Source organism: Lissotriton vulgaris, chromosome 6, assembly GCF_964263255.1.
Source record: "Lissotriton vulgaris chromosome 6, aLisVul1.2, whole genome shotgun sequence".
Lineage (NCBI taxonomy): Eukaryota > Metazoa > Chordata > Amphibia > Caudata > Salamandridae > Lissotriton > Lissotriton vulgaris.
In genome coordinates, this window is record NC_141694.1 from 1,799,302,628 (window position 1) to 1,799,324,412 (window position 21,785).

The 21,785-nt window shown below is 42.8% G+C and overlaps 1 protein-coding gene across 2 annotated transcripts in view; it reads left to right on the forward strand.

Moving 5' to 3' along the window:
• Window positions 1-10,726: 10,726 nt before the first annotated feature.
• LOC147709522 (fucolectin-like) overlaps window positions 10,727-21,785 on the forward strand; it is a 63,352-nt gene continuing 52,293 nt past the window's right edge. Inside the window, exons 1-3 of one of the 2 annotated variants that reach the window (XM_086928065.1) lie at window positions 10,727-10,878; window positions 12,822-12,889; window positions 19,136-19,439. In XM_086928065.1, the coding sequence (XP_086784191.1) occupies window positions 12,823-12,889; window positions 19,136-19,439 (371 nt within the window). In that variant the 5' untranslated portion in view covers window positions 10,727-10,878; window position 12,822. The remainder of the gene's footprint in view (window positions 10,879-12,821; window positions 12,890-19,135; window positions 19,440-21,785) is intronic. The other variant, XM_086928066.1, reaches the window with a different exon arrangement.

Here is a 21,785-nt window from a genome sequence, read left to right on the forward strand (position 1 = left end):
CCAAGAATCCCCTAGGAAAGAACCAATCCCATTACCTGCTGGGAGAGAATGAAGGACCAAGTCTTGGTCTCGAGTTGGACACACTCCCAAGGGATGTCAGACCAATGCGTGCTGCAGCTTCGGTAGGCCAGGACCGCAGTGTCTTGTGTCACCACGGAAGCTTCTCCTCTGTCTATCTAGTGATGCTATGGTTCTTTTATACCATAAATACATACTTGGGGTTCCTTACACAATCAATACGTTGTGAGTACGATTATGTAAATGAGCGTAAATTATGCAAAGTAGTTCTTTCGGCTCATAATGAAGATGACCATGACTTTTATACAGAGTATGTTAATCCTGTTATGTGCATCATGTGCAGATACTTTTCTAAGAATCCTCATGCATAATAAATGAGGCTAGTTTCAAGAAAACTGATCGACATTTATTCTGCACATAACTGGGTAAAAGGCCAGTGCTAGAACCGTTATGCAGAGCAAGGTAGGAAAAATGTAGGTAAAAGATTGTGTAGCTACCTAGACCTAGATTGTGGTAAATTGGGGTACATAACAGCAGAGAAGACCTCCACCATAATGACCTTTTTAAATCACCATTTTTGTCTAGGAGATCATTGTAACAATTGATATTCAAGTTAATAGACTGACCACATCCTTCTTTGCTATGCTAAGAACTATACGGAAAGTCTTAGACTTAATTCCCTCACAATCTAGGAGAATCATGGTCCAGGCACTCATTCGTTCCCATCAGGTCCACGGCAACTCTTTGTATATTGGGTTTCCAAAATCAGCGGCGATAATGTATCGCCCTTTCTTGATAATATGGCCCTATGTTCCCAATAAGAATTTAAGATCCTTGAATATTGGTCTTGTGATGGTGCGGCGTGTTCACCGATTCAGCTGGAGTGGCAGATCATTCTCCTTTCTGTCCCCCAAACTATGGAATTCTTTGTCAAGGGAATTAAAAACTGAGCCTAATGAGATTAAGTTCAGGAAGATGACCAAAACATGGCTTTATCTTCAATATCTCACCTTAGGTTCCAGTTTTAGACGATTGAGGATGCACATGACTCACTTAGCTCCAAGAAGTCTTAGTGTAGCTATGTGCTATATACATCCGCATAAGATAAGATTCTTCTGCATTGCGGGTAAAGGACGGCTATAACCTTCTGACTGATTGATTACATTTTGAAAGCATCATGTATGTCATCTCTGTTGAAGTCCCAGACCCATGCCTGCCTTGTGCTACCAGCCCTCACCGCTGCTTCGCTAATTCTGCTGCCTAACTATTTTGCTGTTTGTCTCCCTTCGCTATTCTCTTTGTTCCATTCTGTGAAAATTCTGCTGCCAAATTCTTGCTTTCTGTCTCACTGCACTGTTCTTTTTGCTTAATTTTTGTAGCAATTCTGCTGCTTAATTCTTGATTTTTGTCTCACTGCTCTATTCTTTTTGCTTAATTCTTGTGCCAATTCTGCTGCTTAATTCTTGTGCTTTTGCTCTTGCGCTTTTCTTGTCGCCTGTTTTTCCCATCTACCGACAAATCCCCTCTCCTGATTGCTGAGCTGTTCTTCCGACTTCCTCCTAGACCCACCCGCTGCCTCTCACCTCACCTCCCTCCTCTCAGGGCCGACTTGATGGAGGCTGCAGCACTGCTGTGCAGTGGGCTACACAGTGGGCACGCTGCTCGCTGTGGTAACGCTCTAGGCGGAACAGGAAGCAAGGGAAACGGAAACGGAAGGCGACCATCATTCTTTCATTGGCGCCGACCGTTTCAAGGATTCAGTTGTGTATCCCCGGCGCTCCGTCATTCAATAAAGAATCATATACAATCACCGGTTGCAGACATCATTTTATGATATTACAATGGCGACGAGGCTTCCGTTTTGACACAGAACCCCTGGACATATTGCAAAATAGCAATAGAAGTCGAGGAATCGAGCGTGCTGGCAACAGAGGCAGACCACATAAGGACGGAGCGTGGCAGAGGGCTACACCTGACAACTTGAGGAGTGCACCCCAGCCTGAGGTACACTGGATGTTCAGGCAGTGGAGGTAGGCCTGCGAGCGCCCTGGGCACCGGGCACCACAGCAGCTCGAGCGAGTGAGCATAGCGACAGTGCCCGCGCAAACAGGGGGTGACCTGAAGAGCAGTGGGAACTTCGCCCCAAGGAGAATACGACCTGCCAGGCAAGCTGGCGGAACAGAGAGAGGGCAGAGGGGAGTCATCCACCGCTCGCTCTGAAGGGATAACTGACGCCCACGCGGTAGGAGGAGCAGAGGCGCTGACACTACCCACCCCTTCCCAAGCTCAGCTAAGAGAAGATAGCGAGAGTGACCCTGAAGAGGGGGACCCAACCAAGCAGAACACTCCAGGCAGCCCCCAAGGGAAGACAGTCTCTGTCCAACCGTCCAGGAACAGAGCGGGAAGAATGGCGGTGCACTCGTCATCCCTCACGCAACTAGTACCGTTCCTAACCAATCCAGGGGAACCGGAGAGGCTTTGGGAGGACTGGAAAAGGTATTTCCTTAACTACCTCGACGCGCTAGAGGAAGAGGCAGGCGCCCCATACTCCAGCAAAAGAAGGAAAAAAATCCTGCTACACAACCTAGGCCCGGAAGGGATCAGGATCTACGACACCATCGTGAAGGTGGAAAGAGATGCCGGAGACACTGATGTCTTCAACCACGCCATAGCCGACCTAGATGCGCACTTCCGGCCTGTAGTGTGTGTCGCGATAGACCGGTACAACTTTTTCCAAAGGAAGCAAAAGAGCAACGAGACGGTCGATGAATATGTGGTTGCCCTGCAAAAACTTGCCATCTCATGCAAATTCGGCGCACTACACGACGATCTAATCCGAGACCAAATCATCATGCACACGTCGAGCGCCCATGTCCAGGAAAAACTATGGGTGAACGGAGATGCCCCGCTCAAAGAAATCTGGGCCATGGTCAAGAAAGCTGAACTGTCAAAACGCTGCGCCCAAGCAGCAAAGAAAGAAACAGGAGGTACGCAGTCGGTGTGCCAGATATCGACACGACAGAGAGGGGACCGCCCTAAGCAAAAGGAGCCGCTGAAACATCCAGATGGCAGGAAGCAGAAGTCCACCAATCCCACAGACCAGAGAGGAAATAAGGGAGGACGTCCGAGCTGCTACCGATGTGGGAGCGTCAACCATCTGGGGAATGACAAGGCATGCCCGGCGTTCCGGGCAAAGTGCTCGTTTTGCAGAATATTTGGTCATTACGAGAAAGTGTGTCGCCGAAAACCGAAAGGAGCTACAGTGAAGTTCGTTGACCGAGAGCAGCAAGACGACACCAACGAGTCTGAAGAAACGGATGACCAGGAGGAAATCCTGTACATAGATGTCCAGGTATTGGAGATGGACGACTCAGGAAATGACAAGCCCCGATTAGACATGCACATCGGAGGAATACCGTTGGAGATGATAGCGGACAGTGGAGCTCCCATCTCAATAATTCAGAGGAAGGTATGGGAAGACAAATTTGTGTCCACACATGGAGAAAGACTATGTCCCATGGACTTGCGTCCAGTCACATACACCGGACAAAAGATCCCAATGTTGGGGTACTGTCCTTTGACGTTCGAGTTCAGGGACCGCCAAGCTGTGTGCAAACTGTACATAGCAGAGAAAGGCCCATCGGTGCTGAGCTGGAGAGACCAGGGTGCCTTGGGGATCCAGTTGAATCCGGGAGGAATCGAGAAAATCCTGCTAATGGACATGGAGAAGAGAGACGACGTGGAGTCTTGGAAGAGGGCGTACCCTAGAGTATTTAATGGACAAATTGGGGAGTTGGCGAGATACAAGCACCTAATCAAGCTGAAGGAAGGAGCAACGCCAGTGGTGCACAAAGTGAGGAACATCCCATTCAGGAGCAGAGAAGCAGTACAACAGGAGCTGGACAGACTTGAGAAAGAAGGGGTGATAAGAGCCATAGAAAGTGCAGAGTGGCTTTCTCCCTTGGTGGTAGCTCAAAAACCCAACGGCAAAGTCAGGCTATGCGTGGACCTGAGGGAATTGAACAAAAATATACTCGTCGACAAATTCCCCCTACCACGCATAAACAAGATGTTGTCGAAGACCAAGAACATCAAATGGTTTTCAACGGTGGATCTGTCGTCGGCCTACCATCAGGTCAAGCTACACCCCTCCTGTACACACCTCACCTCCTTCATCACACCATTCGGGTGTTATGAATTCTTAAGGATGCCGTTTGGGTTAGCTTCAGCAGCCGCGGTCTTCCAAAAGATGATGCACAAATTGCTGAAAGGAGTCGTCGATGTTCAATTCTTTCAAGATGATATCCTTGTCATGGGGAAGTCCATGCACGACCACAATGAGAAGCTCCACAAAGTGTTCAAGATTCTACAGGACAACGGGCTGACAGCCGAATGGTCGAAATGTAGATTGGGAGTGAAATCAGTCACCTATCTAGGCCACGAAATAAGTGAAGACGGGATCAGGCCCAAAACTGCCAACATGAAGGCCATTCAAGAAGCGCCCACCCCGTGCAAGAAGGAGGACGTTCGGTCATTCTTAGGAATGGCCGAATACTACAGCAAGTTTGTGCCACAATTCGCTTCCAAGACGCACCACCTTCGACAGCTGCTCAAAGAGAAGAATAGATTCCAGTGGGGTCAGGCAGAACATGAAGAGTTCGAAACGCTAAAGAGAGAGATGAGTGCTACCATCCCACTCCAGGGATTCGATCCCCAAGCAGAGTCAATCCTCACGACGGACGCAAGTGACCGAGGACTGGGGGCAGTCCTAATGCAGAAAACTGAAAAGGGGGAGATGCACACTGTCAGCTTCGCATCCAGATCCTTAGCCCCCAACGAAGAAAAGTTCAGCGTGGTGGAAAAGGAGATGCTAGCGGCAGTGTGGGCCATGGAGAGATTCCGTCAGTACCTGTGGGGAGCGAGATTCTTAGTAAGAACTGATCACAAGCCCTTAGTCCGAGTTTTGACATCAAGTGGCCATGCGCATGCCACGCCTAGGATTGCAAAAATGACTCTGCGCCTGTTAGACTTTATGTACGACGTGGAACACATCCCCGGGCCACAAAACAAAGTAGCGGACTTTTTGAGCAGGGCAGCAGCCATGGAAGCTGGGAATGACCAAGAAGACCGAGAATGGGAAGGCTATGTGGTCGCCACTATCGAAGAAGCGGAAAAAGCAATAAGTAAGCAAGAGTGGGAGGAGGCGTACAAAGAAGATACTGATTTGGAAGCCATCAGAGGCTATGTTGTCCACGGATGGCCAGAGAAAAGACATCTAAGAGAAGAGCTCCGAAGGTACTGGGAAGTCAGAGAGGAACTATCGCTGGCCGAGGACTCAATCTTCATGATGAGAGGTGACAAGGTGATACCCCCTAAGGGCGTACTGGAACATCTGATGGCCTTACTACACGAAGGACACCAGGGCATCACCAAGACCAAAGCCCTGGCCAGGCAAGCTTATTGGTGGCCGGCCATTGATATGCAGGTTGAAAGGCACGTGAGACAGTGCGAATCTTGTGCCAAGGCAGACAAATCTCAAAATCTAATCAGACCACCTCTTGGAAAATTCCCCATACCAGATGGACCGTGGGAAATGCTATCAGTGGACATTTTAGGACCAGTCCTAAACAAAGCAGGTACTCAGAAATATGTTGTAGCTTTGGTGGACAAATTCTCCAAATGGCCGGAAATTGAAATAAGAGAAAACATGGACACGGAGGCGGTGGTGAACTTCCTGCAGTCCACATTCCTAAGAGAAGGTATTCCGAAGATCATCATTAGTGATAATGGTCCTCAGTTCACTTCGACAAAATGGACAACCTTCACCGAAAGGAATGGGATAGAAGTGAAGCACCCACCCATCTACCATCCCGCAGGAAATGGCCAAGTGGAGCGGTTTAACCGCGTGATCATGGGAACCATCCAAGCCGCCATCAACGACGGATTAGATTGGGAGAAGGAGCTGGAAAAAATGGTCTGGGCATACCGGATTACGCCGGGCAGCACCGGGTACAGCCCCTTCAAGGTTTTGAGGGGGAGAGAAGCGTTCACAAAGGACAACCTGGCGTGGAGGAAGTTAGTGATACAGAGCAAGTGGTCTCCAGCAGTGGTAAAAAGGAACCTGGAAAGGGCACAGGAGATCTATACGACACACTTCAATAAGAACCACAAAGTAAAGAGAGCGGAGTTAGAGAAAGGGGACTGGGTAAGAGTCAAACTAGCAGTCCACAAGAAGAAGGGTGAGAGCAAGTTCTCGCCACCATTACAAGTTTTGGAACCGTACGACCGATCGGCTTTGCTGAGCGACGGAAAGGTATGGTCGCAGGACAGGATGGCAAAGTGCAGCAGGACAATCAAGGAGGAATGTGTAGGGGAAGATGGTCCAGAGTATGTCGAAGAAGATGGAGGAGAAGAAAGTAGCAGAGAAAGTAATGTGAACGTAGAAGAAGGACAGCAGGAAGTAACCGAGGATAATAAAGGCGCAGGAAAGCAAGAAGGACAGCGGAGCGAACGGAAGGGAGAGAGGAATAAGGATATGGCAGACAAGAGTGGTAATCAAGGTGAAGAAGGCATAGAACAAGAGTGCAGAGAGGGAGCAATGAAGGTGAGAACCAGAGTGGGAAGAGAAGTGAAGACACCCGAGAGGTTTAAGGACTTTAACATGGACTGGAAGTAAGAACTTTTAATTGTTGTTTCAATTTGTAGCAAAGGGGGGAGATATGTGGTAACGCTCTAGCGTTAGCGCACTAGTGTTCCGCTAGGCGGAACAGGAAGCAAGGGAAACGGAAACGGAAGGCGACCATCATTCTTTCATTGGCGCCGACCGTTTCAAGGATTCAGTTGTGTATCCCCGGCGCTTCGTCATTCAATAAAGAATCATATACAATCACCGGTTGCAGACATCATTTTATGATATTACACTCGCGCACCTGGACCATGCCCAGAACCAGGACCCCTGGCTCCCGGCCCACTCGCAGGTATGGCGCTAGTGTCCTCCACGGCCTGAACACCGGGTGACCCAGCAAACACTGGTACCGCGCTGCCCCAAACTCTACGGTAGGATTGGGAAGCAGCCTGAGTAACTACCAGTGGCTGAGGTTAATTCAAGCATTCCATCCATCACTTTTTGTATACTTTAGTTTGTCACTTTAAGTGTGACAGGTATGCCCAGTGCACACTGTGTCACTGGAGCCAAGCGGAACCCTGCCAACACCAACTTCCAAGGTGAGGAACTTGGGTGTTATCTTTGATAACAACCTTAATTTTGTTGCCCATGCCAATCAGACCGCTGCTACAGCTTTTTACAAACTACGCCTGGTGAGAAAAATCCTCCCTTTTCTACCGACGAGTGCAGGCAGAACCCTGGTAAGCTCCTTAGTATTCTCTGCGTTAGATTATTGCAATGGCCTGTTCGCCAATGCCCAGATCAGGGTCATTAAGAAAATGCAGACGGTACAGAATGCGGCGGCCAGACTTCTCCCGGGAATTCCCAGGTATAAACTCATAGCCGATACCATCAGAAGTTATCACTGGCTCCCCATTGGAAACCGTATCAAATTTAGGACCCTATGCATAGTCTATAAATCACTACATCAACAAGCACCTCAATTTTTGAGAGACCAGTTAATTCCATACAGTCCCTCAAGACCACTCCGCTCCTCCAATCTTAACGAATTGGTGGTGCCTCGCACTAAGTTGGTCAATTGGGGGGATCGCCGTTTTTTGGCTGCTGCACCAAAATTATGGAACACACTCACCCAGTCTATCAGGACCAGCCCCACTCTCAAGTCATTCCGAAAACAACTGAAAACCTGGTTGTTTAATCAGTAATTACCAGAAGCTCAGTAGTGGAGAAGTTTGCATTAGTAACAGCACCAAGACGCCTACGGGCAATTGTTCGCGCTCTATCAAATACCAAAAATAAAATAAATAAATAAAATAAAATAAATAAATACCCGGCCGATGAGCCCATAACTAGGGCAAAACGGGTCCTGGGTTGTTTGTGTTCCAGTTCCGGAAGGACTTGCTTGGCAGTTCGGGCTGGACTGTTCCCAGTGGAGCAGGGTCAAGACTGATTTGGATGTAGCTGGTACTAAACTGAGGTGGCATGGTGTGCAAAATAATAATGGATTGGGATGCAGCCCCTGTAATAACCAGTGGTTCAGATTAATTCAAGCATTCCATCTATCACTTTTTTATGCTTTATTCTGCTCTAAGAGAGGTACAGAGACAACTCTGATCAATCCCTACACTAAAATATTGAATGTAGAGCATGGGGTGACCTGGCTTTATTGATGTAAGGTTGGGGGCAAGAATGATAGGTACCTTTCTTGATGGTTGAATTTTTGTTTGATTGATGTAAGGAAAGTGTGGCAGTTATTGACGATTTAAGCACCATTACAGTGCATTGGGGCTACCTCATGGGTTGTGTCTGTTGAGTTCCTGCTTGGGAAATCCCTGCCAGTCGTTCCTCAATGTCTTTCTTTGCGCGACAGTCTGGAGCTGATCCTGTTCATGCATCCTTCCTTGCCAGTCCCAACTCATCCCTTGTCCTTGCTCCTCTTCCTGTTGTGTGACCTCGTTCAGGAAGTGGTGTCACATTACAGACTGGACTGCTGACCCTGCAGTTCTCAATTCCTCAGGGATGAATGGGCGACATGCGAGTCTTTCACTTATCCTTTTCAAAATTTATGTCCACCCTCGCTATCAATTGTGGGTAATCCTGAATCAGCTTGCAAAACTATGCCGAATGATACACAGGTGTGTTCGGATGTTCTGGCTATCACAGATGCTGGGAGGAAGGGAGCAGAGAAGCTGGCTACAAGAAGAAATGGTTCATCAGAGTTGGAGGAATCTAAATGCCTCTAAAACAGATATTGTATTTGTCGGCACAGGTCACGGGCTAAAAAGTGGGAGCTCTGGAAATCACACTATAAACATTGGAGCTTTGGACATCATGCTTGTTTGGGTAGGTGCAGTGCTTAATTTGTAAAAGAAGGGGTGCTGATGCTCAAAGCTCTGCTCAGACGCCTGTGGCTGGTGCTATTAAATGTCGGTGCGCCAAATACCAAGGCGGTGTACTCTTGAACACTCTCCACCAGCAGGCAGTCCCTGTCCGTTTATCTCACTCTTGAGGTTCCCGTTTTCTCCCTTTGTGAAGGTTTTTCATCCTGCTCTTCCTACGTCTTTCCACTTTGTGTGTTTTCCTCTCTTGTTCTTGGTAAAAGTCTGCTGCGGGAAAATAAGAGCCCAGTGCACAAAAATGAGTGCCAGTGGGCCCCACTGGCAACCACGGGCTCAAATTAAGCACTGGGTAGGTGGCACTGGGAATCAAGGCAAAAAGAAAGTAACAACGCTGGGAGCCATTTTTGACAAGACACTTGCCATGGACTATCAGGTGAATCAGGTTATTCAATCCTCTAATTGTCATGTGACATTAATGTGTAAATTCTGCCATTTAATATTGCAGGAAAATAGAGCAGCCATTGCCTGTGCTGTGACTGGCTGAAAGGTTGACAGTGACAGAGCATGGTTGGGAGGTAACTCCAAGCTAACATCCAAAAGCTCTTCCAGCCTCCACACCTGCATTGTTTAGCAGTGACCTCACTGTTCCTTTTTAAGCTCCACAGTGGTTCCTAAATCAGAATTTGGTGCCATCTCTGAATATTTGAAAAGGTATAGCTGAACTCTTTGCTTTCTGGGAAGCTGTCAAGACTCAGCTCTTTTGATCTTGTCCTTTGAATTTTAGTAATTACAAAACGTTTTTAGCATTTATACCACTATATCAAATTTTGATTTCATTTGAAGTTTAAGCAAGATCATATCTCTTCCAGGTTGTGTTGTATGCACTATTGATCACCCAATCCGCCTCAAATTCGCTTTCCCTGTTTTTGAGCATGATGGCATGCTTGTATCTGGCTGTGTGTGTGTGTTTGAATTGCTTATAGGAGCTTCTGCTCGAGTATGATGAATGTATTTTAAGATAGTTGTGTACATGTCTGTATGCAGTGGCATGTGTGTATTTCTCGGATTGTAGCGAGCACATGTGTATATTTCTTTGTTTGGGAGCGACTGTGTATATATTTGTGCCCTCGCTTGCATATGTATAACTGACTGAGTGTGTTCGTGTGTGTGTACATGTGTATTTGTAATATTTGAGAGTGATAGTGGATGTGTATGTTTCAGTGCATTGCTTGTGTCTGTGTGTAGTTGCAAAGCTGTGGGTATATGTATACGTTTAAGCTGAAATTCAAGTATGACTGTTGTGTATATATGTGCACATGCCTTAGTTATTTATGCATATATGATTAAGGGTGGTAGCATGCATATGTGTATATGATTGTGTGTAGGTCTGAGTGTGGTAGTGTATATGTTTTGCGTGTAATTGCTTGTTTATGTTTTCACGTTTGTCCATATGACTGTGGTGTGTCGTCGAGTGTGTGTCTTTGGGTTCAGCTAATATGACGAACCATGTCACATTGATACATTAGAATGCATAGCAAAGACCTTTACTATAAGCATCAAAACGGAAATAAGTATAGAATGAATGGCATGGGAATTGTGCTCGTCTTCACGTTTGCATGGGTGTTTGTGTCGTTCATTTTCGAAGACCTCCACGGTTATCTCAGTGACACTTCTCTGAATCGAAGGAAGGAAGGAAGGGGTCAGCTCCAACCCTTCCTCGGGACTTCCCCTCGCCGGGGTTCACCCACTGGTCTTCGAAGCACTGCGGGCGTGGCTACTGAACAGTCACATGCAAAGCCGAGGGACCCTCGCGGTTCTCGACATCTCGTGAGAGCAGGAGAGTCGACACCAGGCTGAAGAACCTGTCTCAGGAGCCCACCGGGACTCTGCCGCGAGGTGAGACCTAAACATGCTGTATGGATGTATTTATGGATTTTTGTACAGCAGCACGTGCCTCACTGCCTATCTTCATGGATAGTCAGACATGACCCGCAGTGACCGTAGGTGGACAGGGGACGCGATGAGAGACCAATGTCCGCCTGTGTGCCTCTGTGCTTCTCTAAGGCTGGGTGTCTGAGGGTGTTTTTGGCTTTGTGGGTCTGTTAACTTTAGCTTTGTGTGTGAGTGTATACTACATTTCGATATTGTGTGTGTGTGTACGTCTTTGAGTGTGACTGTAAAATCATATACCTATGCACGAGGTATGTTATGCTTTAAACCTGGCCAAAAGGCAGCGACGCACAGAAGAGTGAAAAGCAAAAAACACAGCCAATGGGTGGTTGAAGGAGTAACTGCAGCACTGGAATGTGACCGCATCTCCATGGTGTCGTGATTTGGTGTGAACTGTTGCTTTTGTGGGTGGGACCAATACAGGTTTGCACATGGCTGATTTATGGCTTCGAAGCTAAGCTAAGTAAGGATGGAATGGAATGCAACTAGAGGGAGTGGCGTAGCAAGGGGTCACGGGGGGATTTCCAAGCGGATAAGATTAAGTCAAGCTTTTCTATCCATAACTTTGCTGCTGCAAGTTGAAACACACCTCGGCTCTAACCATTGTTTAATGTGTGTTAAGTATGAAGGTATTGGTATGTTCAGTGTGTCCAGGAAGGCTTCAATCATACGATTCTCATGCATGCGATAAAACAGAAGTTGAAAAGTGTTGGAGATAATAGGAACACTACTTTCATCCATCAGGTTGTCTTTATTACAGCACTGACTTCTCTCTAAATAAGATATGGATCACACATAGGGCCAGACTGGACGTAGTGGGAACCAGGTGTTTCCCCGGTGGGCCGGAAGAGGAAGGGTGGGGGCCGGTTTTGTACCGGTGGTGGCCATTTTTAGGTCAAGCTTGGGCAGCGCATGTGCTGCTTTGCGAGGCATGCTGTATTGAGGTAGGGGCTTGAAGCTCCACCCACTCTATGCCCAAATTTGTTATTGGCTTGTGTCATTGTCCACTGTAAACTGTGACTGTTCATTGGTCAAAAGGCTTAGTAGTCTCTCCTTAATACCACCTTGTCTCATTTTGTAACCTCCCTTGGCAACACCCCCTGTTACGTGTGTTGTTGCTCGGTTAGCTTTAATTACAGCCTCTGAGCACTATTTTCTCAAATAGCGCAGGCAGACATGCTCTCTCCGCACTTGCAATACAATAGGTGTTGCATTTGCGGGAGTTTAAGCTATTGGCATTGTAAATGACAATGCCTTTTATTTATCTGTTTTAAAAAACAACATCTAAATAAAAGGCATTGTCATTTACAATGCCAATAGCTCAAACTCTCATAAATGCGAGACCTATTGCATTGCAAATGCTTGTTGTTGTTGTGGGCCGGTATTGTAGCAGTGCTGCAAAATCGGCCCCTTGTAACAAAAGCATTATCGCCAATCCCTGCACGGTCAGACTCAATTGCCGGGGCTGGTCTGCAATCCCAGTCCAGCCCTGGTCACGCAGCTTACTTATTTTGAAATATAGTAATGACTAATAGCTGTTTATCACCATTGGTTCAGTCCATCCGGGTGAATGTGGGAATGATGTCCAGGGTGGCTGCTCAGCTGGGGATGTTTTCTACCAGCACTGTATTGGGATGACAGTTGTTGGAATATGAGTTTATTTTCCTTAATCTGAGATTGAGACTTATTTAACATTTCCAAAGAGCACCTATACCCAGCTACAGAGTCCCATATTAAATGTCACAATGTGCCTTATGTGATGCGATGCTGCAGTACCTCATTATACTTCAGAGATATGTTATACTACGTGTACATAGTGCATATTGTAGAGTTCCTCAAAGGGTTTCAATACTTTACATTTGGCTGAGCAGACTTTTTTCTTCTTCCAGAATGAAAGTGCTCCTTGCATTGGTTTGTGTCTGTGCTGTGATCTTCAGCAGCTCTGCGGGATACAAAGGTAACATTACTCTTCGATGACAATGTACATTTTCATAAACAAGCACATTTAATGATTGATGATGTATTGCTGTCTGAATGTAAAACACAAACATAGGATTTGACTGATACAACAATATACTATTTGAACATATAGCTTGGCATGATGTGTTATATTTATTAGTTGTGGTTGGTGAATATATGGAAAGAGAAATGTCATGCAATGTGTTCCATGGTATAATTCATACCTTCGTATGAAACATCATCAATTGTGTTTTTTTATTTGTAATATTTATATAATAGTGTATTGGAGTATATTTAGTGGTTCTCCTTCAAATAAAATGCCTTAATTTCCTTGCGAAGCTAAAAGGATCACCTCCACATCCCCCAAGTGAAACATTTAATTGCATGTATGTAACTTTTTGTATAACTTTTTGCAGAGCTGTCATCAACATACACGGACAACATGCCGTGACTTAGTTTTGAGAACTTGTTTGTTTGTGAATTTTTCACCACAAAACAGATGCTTAGTAGTCTTTAAATGAGTAGCAACTGTGTCATTCTGCAGTATGTGACATCTTTTATAAAATACCTTTATAGACAACCATCAATCTGGAATAGAGCATTTAAATGCTCTTTACGTGCCCTGTCACATTCTAAAAATAAATAATATATACAGTGACATTGACATTGTTTTTTGCACACTGATGGAAGAAATGTTTTCTTTTTATATAAATATTACACTGCAAACAAGGTGTTTTACATCACATTTTCAGTGTTTCCATCTGCATTTTATTCTCTTTTTTCAGTCATTTGTCTTCTTGGTACAGGTGCCTGTGCCAGCAATAATCCTCTTTTTACCTAGCAATGCACAACACACCTTTAATTAAAATACATATTTGCACGTTTTTATAATACTATATTTGATCTTCTAGATCTTTTTAAAATTAATATTCCATATAAAAGTACAGCAGTGAGCTGGACATTACCACCTTCTTTAAAAGCCCAGCGTCCTTTGAACGGCTTGCCTCACTCCCCCCACTTACCCGCCCATCAGCAATTTCTTGCGCCCACCCTCTAAGTACCTGAGTCGAGTTCACCCTTCATCTGTTGCAGCATAACAGCGATCCCCGCATTTGGCCATGCCCACCCCTTCCAATCTAATACCGAAGCCTTGTCCAACAAGCCTAGCACCCACATCCTCGGGACAATTCTGCCCCCTGTTATCCTGACAAAAAAATATTGACAACCTGAGCCACATGGTTTTTCAATTTCCTAGAGCATTTAGCTTTGAGTAGGGCACATGGAATTTTATTCTTATGTGTAATGCATATGTGTTTATGTTTCCACTTATGAAGTGTAAATAAACACACCTGTATTACCACTTAACTAAAATTTCATTTGTAATATTAAAAATATATAAAAATAATAGAGAAGTCTCACATGTATTTTCTAACAATGGCAAAAATTACAAGAATGAATGAAAAGGAGGTAGGGTACGAGTGATGGTAGAGGAGTGGCTTTTGGAGTTACAGGGAGCTGCAGCGGGTGATGTGCTTGTGACTGTATGTTTGCAAGTTGCATGTGGGTCTGGTGTATGTTGCAGAGGTTTAAATCTGTTTTTTATGGCTGGTGATCGATCATATGCTGAGTGTATGTGTTTGCCTTTGGTTGGTGTTGTCTTGTGTGTAGGTGTGCTTTTATGTAAGTGTATTGGTTTTGATGGGTGTGTGGTTGGTGTGGTTGTGATAGTCGTGGGTGTGGTGCTTATGGGTGTAGTTTCAATAGCGTGTGTATGTTGTTCATGGGCGTATGCAGACAAAATATCGATATTTAAATATCTATATACAATAATATCGAAGTTTAAATATCGAAGGGATATAATATAGAAGGTAAGTAATATCGATAGATTTAATATCGATATTAGTAATATTCAAGTGTTAAATATCGATGTTAGTAATATCAATGTTAATAATTTCGATGTTACTAATATCGATTTTTAAATTATTTTTGTGCATATTATTATGTATTTATTATGTTTTAAATTTATTTTTATGTAATTTTGTATTTTAGTACTGTAGCGGGTTGTGGGTTTATAGGGGAATAGGGTGGGAAGTAATTTAATTATGTTAAATTACTTATTAATTAGTAGGAATTATAAATTAATTTAAATTATTGGTAATTATTTTTAATTAATTGGTAATTCATTTTAATTAATTGATTCATTGATAATCATGTTCTGTAGCGGGTTGTGGGTTTACAGGGGAATAGGGTGGGAAGTAATTTAATTATCTTACATTAATTAATAATTAGTAGGAATTATAAATTATTTTTAATTAATTGGTAATTATTTTTAATTAATTGGTAATTAATTTTAATTAATTGATTAATAGATAATTATGTTCTGTAGCGGGTTGTGGGTTTATAGAGGAATAGGGTGGGAATTCATTTATTTTATGTTAAAGTAATTAATAATTAGTCGGAATTATAAATGATTTTTAATTAATTGGTAATTATTTTTAATTAATGGGTAATTTATTTTAATTACTTGATTAATGAATATTATGTTCTGTAGCGGGTTGTGGGTTTATAGGGGAATAGGGTGGGAAGTAATTTAAATGTAATTAAGTAAAATGTTTTTTAATTAATTGTTTTGTTAATTATATAATTGTTAATTAATTAATAATTGGTAATTAAATATCATTAAATGGTATTTTTTATTAATTGTTTTAGTTAAATATATTTTGATAATCATGTTTTTAATAATTATGTATTGGTATTTGTAAATGGTTTATATTTATTTATTAGTTAAGTTTTTTATTATTTGAAAAAATACATTTATTTATAAGTATGTTAATTTTACCCCTACGCTATCCAACACTTTCCCTACTGTTGCACTCTCTGGAGTTGGAATAGTAATTGTTACCCCTACGCTATCCAACACTTTCCCTAGTGTTGCACGCTCTGGAGTTGGAATAGGAATTGCTACCCCTACGCTATCCAACACTTTCCTTACTGTTGCACTCTTTGGAGTTGGAATAGTAATTGTTACCCCTACCCTATCCAACACTTTCCCTACTGTTGCACACTCTAGAGTTGGAATAGTAATTGTTACCCCTATGCTATCCAACACTTTCCCTACTGTTGCACTCTCTGGAGTGGGAAAAGTATTTGTTACCCCTACGCTATCCAACACTTTCCCTACTGTTGCACTCTCTGGAGTTGGAATAGTAATTTTTACCCCTACGCTATCCAACACTTTCCCTACTGTTGCACTCTCAGGAGTGGGAATATTAATTGTTACCAATACGCTATCCAAAACTTTCCCTACTGTTGCACTCTCTGGAGTGGGAATAGTAATTGTTACCCTTACGCTATCCAACACTTTCCCTACTGTTGCACTCTCTGGAGAGGGAATAGTAATTGTTACCCCTATGCTATCCAACACTTTCCCTACTGTTGCACTCTCTGGAGTTGGAATTGTAATTTTTACCCCGACGCTATCCAACACTTTCCCTACTGTTACACTCTCTGGAGTTGGAATAGTAACTGTTACCCCTATGCTATCCAACACTTTCCCTACTGTTGCACTCTCTGGAGTGGGAATAGTAATTGTTACCCCTACGCTATCCAACACTTTCCCTACTGTTGCACTCTCTGGAGTTGGAATAGTATTTTTTACCCCTACGCTATCCAACACTTTCTCTACTGTTGCACTCTCTGGAGTGGGAATAGTAATTGTTACCCTTACGCTATCCAACACTTTCCCTACTGTTGCACTCTCTGGAGTTGGAATAGTAATTTTTACCCCTACGCTATCCAACACTTTCCCTACTGTTGCACTCTCTAGAGTGGGAATAGTAATTGTTACCCCTACGCTATCCAACACTTTCCCTACTGTTGCACTCTCTGGAGTGGAAATAGGAATTTTTACCCCTACGCTATCCAACACTTTCCCTACTGTTGCACTCTCTGGAGTTCGAATAGTAATTGTTACCCCTACGCTATCCAAACCTTTCCCTACTGTTGCACTCTCTGGAGTGGGAATAGTAATGTTTACCCTTACGCAATCCAAAATGTATTTCATTTTTTTATTTATTTTACATTTTTATTAATTGTTATTTATATTATTATTTGATGTATATACATTTATTTGTAATTTATTACATTTTCATTTATTTATAAGTTATTAAAATAATTTATTAGAGGTATTATTAATGAAGTATATACTATGTACTATATCTTTATTATTATTCGTTTTTATTACATTATTTATTAATTTTAAATATTATAATATATTTTTAACTATGTTTATTACATTTATAAGTATTATTTTGGCAATATTCCATGTTTTTTAATAATAAAAAAACTATATTTTTAAAAAAATGATATTTTTGACATCGATTAAAAAAAATCGATATTTTTGTACTTACCTTGTTAGAGATAGGATCTCGATATTAATGTAATCGATATTTTTGTTTCGATATTTTGGTAGGTAGATATTTTTGTAGTCGATATTTTGTTATAGATTCATTCATGGGTGTTTATTTGTGTGATTGTGTTTATGTGTGTGTGTGATAGTATTGCTTGTGTCTGTTGGAGTGGGTGCCTGCGAAGAAGTGCCTGGGATTGAGATGGGAGTTAGGAACTGGGTTGAGGAAGGGACATGAGTTGGGGTAGATAGTTGGGCTGGGTGGGAGGCTGAGATGAGCGATGAGGCTGCTATAGTATATGTAAAAAAAGAGCAAAATGCATTAGCAACAGCTAATTTAAATGCATACACTACATGTATGCTTAGTGACACATTAAAAAGTATGATTTACCAGTCTCCAATCCACCAGGGATTCCTATCAGCCCTTCAGGATATGGGACCTGCAAGACCTTCTCCTCCCAGGGATGTAGTGGTATAGGGGGGCTGTGATAACCACCACCAGTCCTCCAGGCCTCCATGTGATGCTTGGAGGTATGCAGGTGACAACAATTAGCACAAACATATCAGGTGTGTGATGCTACCATTCATTCTAAAGGCTCAAGAACAGTACAATATTGAATATGTCTTGCAATAGACCCTGCACGCGGAAATGTGAAATCCACCACCCTGATGGCGATGGAGTACTGTTAGCCGGCAGAGCAGCCCGTTGCGTCCGAGGAGGTGAGCCACTTAACCGACAGAGAACAGTCTGTTAAGGCAGATGGCTGATCAGCTAGTCCAAATCTAAAAATGGCGGGCTCGACGGAGTACTTGTAACCGCTACCACAGAGTGATCATGGTAGTCCCGTCAAGATCTAAATCAGGCCCTAAATCCGAACATGGAAATCTTCACCGCGACTTTATCCAGCAGCTCCCAGATAATGACGCTTCCTCCTTGGACATCTCCTGTAGCCTTGCCCCACTGAAACTTTACCTTTTCAGACAATTGTTGCTGAAATTCCTTCTAAGTTCGAAGGTAAGCGCTGACTGGGCCCAAGCCTATACTTTTATTCAACCTTCGCTCCATCGCAGACAGCCATATTTTTCAATTTTGACCCGGTCTCCTGCGACTAGAAGTCCGCAGTTGGAGTTTTGATCTTCAAGGTGCTAGTTTTTACCCTAAACCTTAAAAATTCATGACTTTGTTTCTACTGATTGGATTTTTGTTGTTTTGGTTTTTAATAATTTATTACAATTTACTCTATTTACTAAATTGGTGTGGCAATTTTCTTATGTTGTGTTTTAACTTTGTTACGGTTTGTGTGCTGCACATTGCCTCTTAGTTAGGTCTGACTAGTTTTGTACCAAGCTACCAGAGGGTTAAGCACAGTTAATTTTGTGACTTTTTTGGTTCACACCAACAGGAATAGTGGCTGATGCATGAGCAGGGTTAACTCAACCATCAACCCAGTTTTTCACAATTACCATATACTTACTGTGACTATAAGGAAGCTGTACTTACATGTGGCCAATCAAAACCCGATATGGGGTCAGCTGAAATGCATTAACAATGTATCCAGTCATTTCATCATGCAAAGGTCAATAAATGTTTCAAAAAGTGTAGTGCTTGTAGACAAATAAAATGTTTTTCTACAAACACAATACTATAAAATTAGACATATAGACCCTCAGTAGCATGATGGTCATATAGGCCTTTGCAGTAATCTTTCTTTCATGATAAGGGCTGTTGATATTACTCATTCAGACAAGAAACAAGGATGCCTTTATAATGCATTGTACATTCTACTGATGATCTACTGTTGATCATGCTCTCATCTGATATTTTCTCTTTTTCAGTAGAAAATGTAGCTCTTCGTGGTCGTGCAGCCATGTCAACCCTGCTTGCTGGAAAAAGTGCATCTGTTGGTTACCTTGGACACGCTATTAATGCCATCGATGGGAACCAGAATCCAAATTTCTACCAGGGATCCTGCGCCCATACGGATCATGAAATGTCGCCATGGTGGAGGGTGGATTTGTTGAAGCCGCATAAGATTCAGTATGTGACCATCACTAATACACTCACTGCTCCAGAAAGGATGAATGGCGCCGAACTCCTCATCGGCAACTCCCTGGCAGATAATGGGAATAACAATCCCAGGTAAGGTCTAGGCTTCAGTTAAAACTTTCTACAAAACTGTTGTCAGACAGAATTTAGGAGTGCAGTGCAGAATCCCAGTTTAGAAAGATTCTTTAGGTTGCCTGGTATGCAGTATTGCAGAGAAGACAGGATACCACATACCCTGCCCTGGTTACAGGAAAGCTAGGTATCACTGGTTGCTTCAGCTATGCAGAAACCTAAGCACACAGCACTGGGCAGTGGAATTGGGACTGCTGAAATACAACACACAATTGCCTGTTGTATTTGCGGTGTCCTGTTTTTTACTTTCCATGTGGTGTCTATGCAAAACATTTTTTAATGCCAATGTATAGGTTAAAGACGCGAATATTTTCACGTTTAAACTGGATCCGTTTCATTTTAATGATCTCCATTTTCTGAGGTTTTTTTAAGTCCTTTTCTAATTTTTATACTATGTAACATACTTGTTCTTATTAACATTTCAGATTTGTATTTATTGTTGTATAATGTAAGGGACACAGGCTCCAAACGATGGTATTTATAAACATGGCTGTGAGGGTTCTACCCTGTGCTCTTAAGGATTTTTTTTACTGTTTTAATGAAATGTTATTATGCATATGCACTTTAATGGTCTATTGACGTAACAAAGTTTATTTGAATTGAATTGAAAGATTACTGTTACTAGTATGAGGGTGAATTTTTTTTAAATCAAGATTATTTGAAAAAAAAATGCATTTTGTGATAAATATATAAACTCTGGCTACACAAAAGTGTGCCCTTCTCCTATGTTTTTTCCTCTCCTTTGTTTTCCTACTCGCCTTTTCTGTTCTCTTACCTACTCTTCCCCTTTACAGGTCTTTCCATTCTGTGTTTGTCAGGTTAGAAGAATTGTGGGCTTTATTCGATAACAACTTCGAGGCTAGCAGTGTTTGATTTTACAACTAACACCACCAGCATTCCTGACCCTTAAAAACAACAATTAACACCATTAATATTACAATCATCAGAATTTCTTCCACCAACATACTTACAACACCACCATAACCACAACTATTAAAACTGCTACCATTACCACCACTACCATGACAACCACAACAACTACCTTTCCACTATTACCACCACCTATATTACCACATCCATTATTTCCCTCTCACAATACACAATACACTCTGAGCAAAATCAAACACATTTTCACACACAAAATAGGCAAGCAACAATATCATAACTTGCACTTGGATATAATCAAACTTTGAAAGACAACTTAAAACACCATATTCCATACTCAAAGTATTATTACACACATGAATTTCGTAGGTCCCCATCATCCACTAAATAATCTCAAACCTGTATTCTCACACAAAATACCCCCTTGGATCTGTAGATACATTTGGATAGAAACCAAGGGGCATATCTACAATAAAGGGGTAAGGCGCAGCGTTAGCCTCCTTGTCTTAACGCCGTGCTCCATCACTTCAGAAACCCAGGCCTGCACCATATTGACAACAATATGGTGCAGCCCTGTGTATCCCCCTGCGTTGGCGCTAGATTTAGAAGCCTAGCGCCAACGCAGGCACTCTTGCACCATAGTGCAAGGGTGTCTGAGTTGAGGGGAAGATTGTTTATGTGCAGGAAAGTGTCCCTTCCTGCACATAAACACTATTGGATAACCTTTATGCGTGCTGCTTAATGAAGCACACATAGAAATTGCAAAACGTCATTTTCTTTATTGTTTATGTGCAAGAAGGGTCACTTTCCTGCACAAAAACAATCAATGGCCTTTTGCTGTTTCTATGTGTGCTGCATAACATGGCGCAAATGGAAACAGCAAAAACAAGGAGAAATAAAGCATTTCTCCTTGTTTTACCTGTTTAAGACAAGGTTTTCCCTAGTCTTAATTTTTACGCTGCCTCCTATTTACGCCACCCTTGTAAATATGGGGAATCATCAAAATCGATGGGTGTTGTGGTTGAACTCCCACCACAACACCCATTACTCTCCCCTTTCACGCAAAGTACAAAGGGTGCTTTATTTACATGGCAGCCGTAAGCCAGTTTAGCGGCTTAACTCTGCCTTGTAAATAAGGCAAATCCCCTATCACCACCACAACATCACTAAAAATGACGTTGTGGTGGAGATAAGGGCTTGTTAATATGCCCCCACGTTCTACGCCTAAATACAATTAATCTCAGACGCTTTAATAAAATAAAAAAATGCATTCCAAAACAAAAAAGTATATTGGACCTCCATTTCTGTTCAGAATCACTACAGCTACTAGGTCATACAAAACATTTAGACACTCTTCTACACTAACACAGTCTCTCATTCACATCACATCACATTTCAGGCTTTCAATGAAGAAGGAGATGG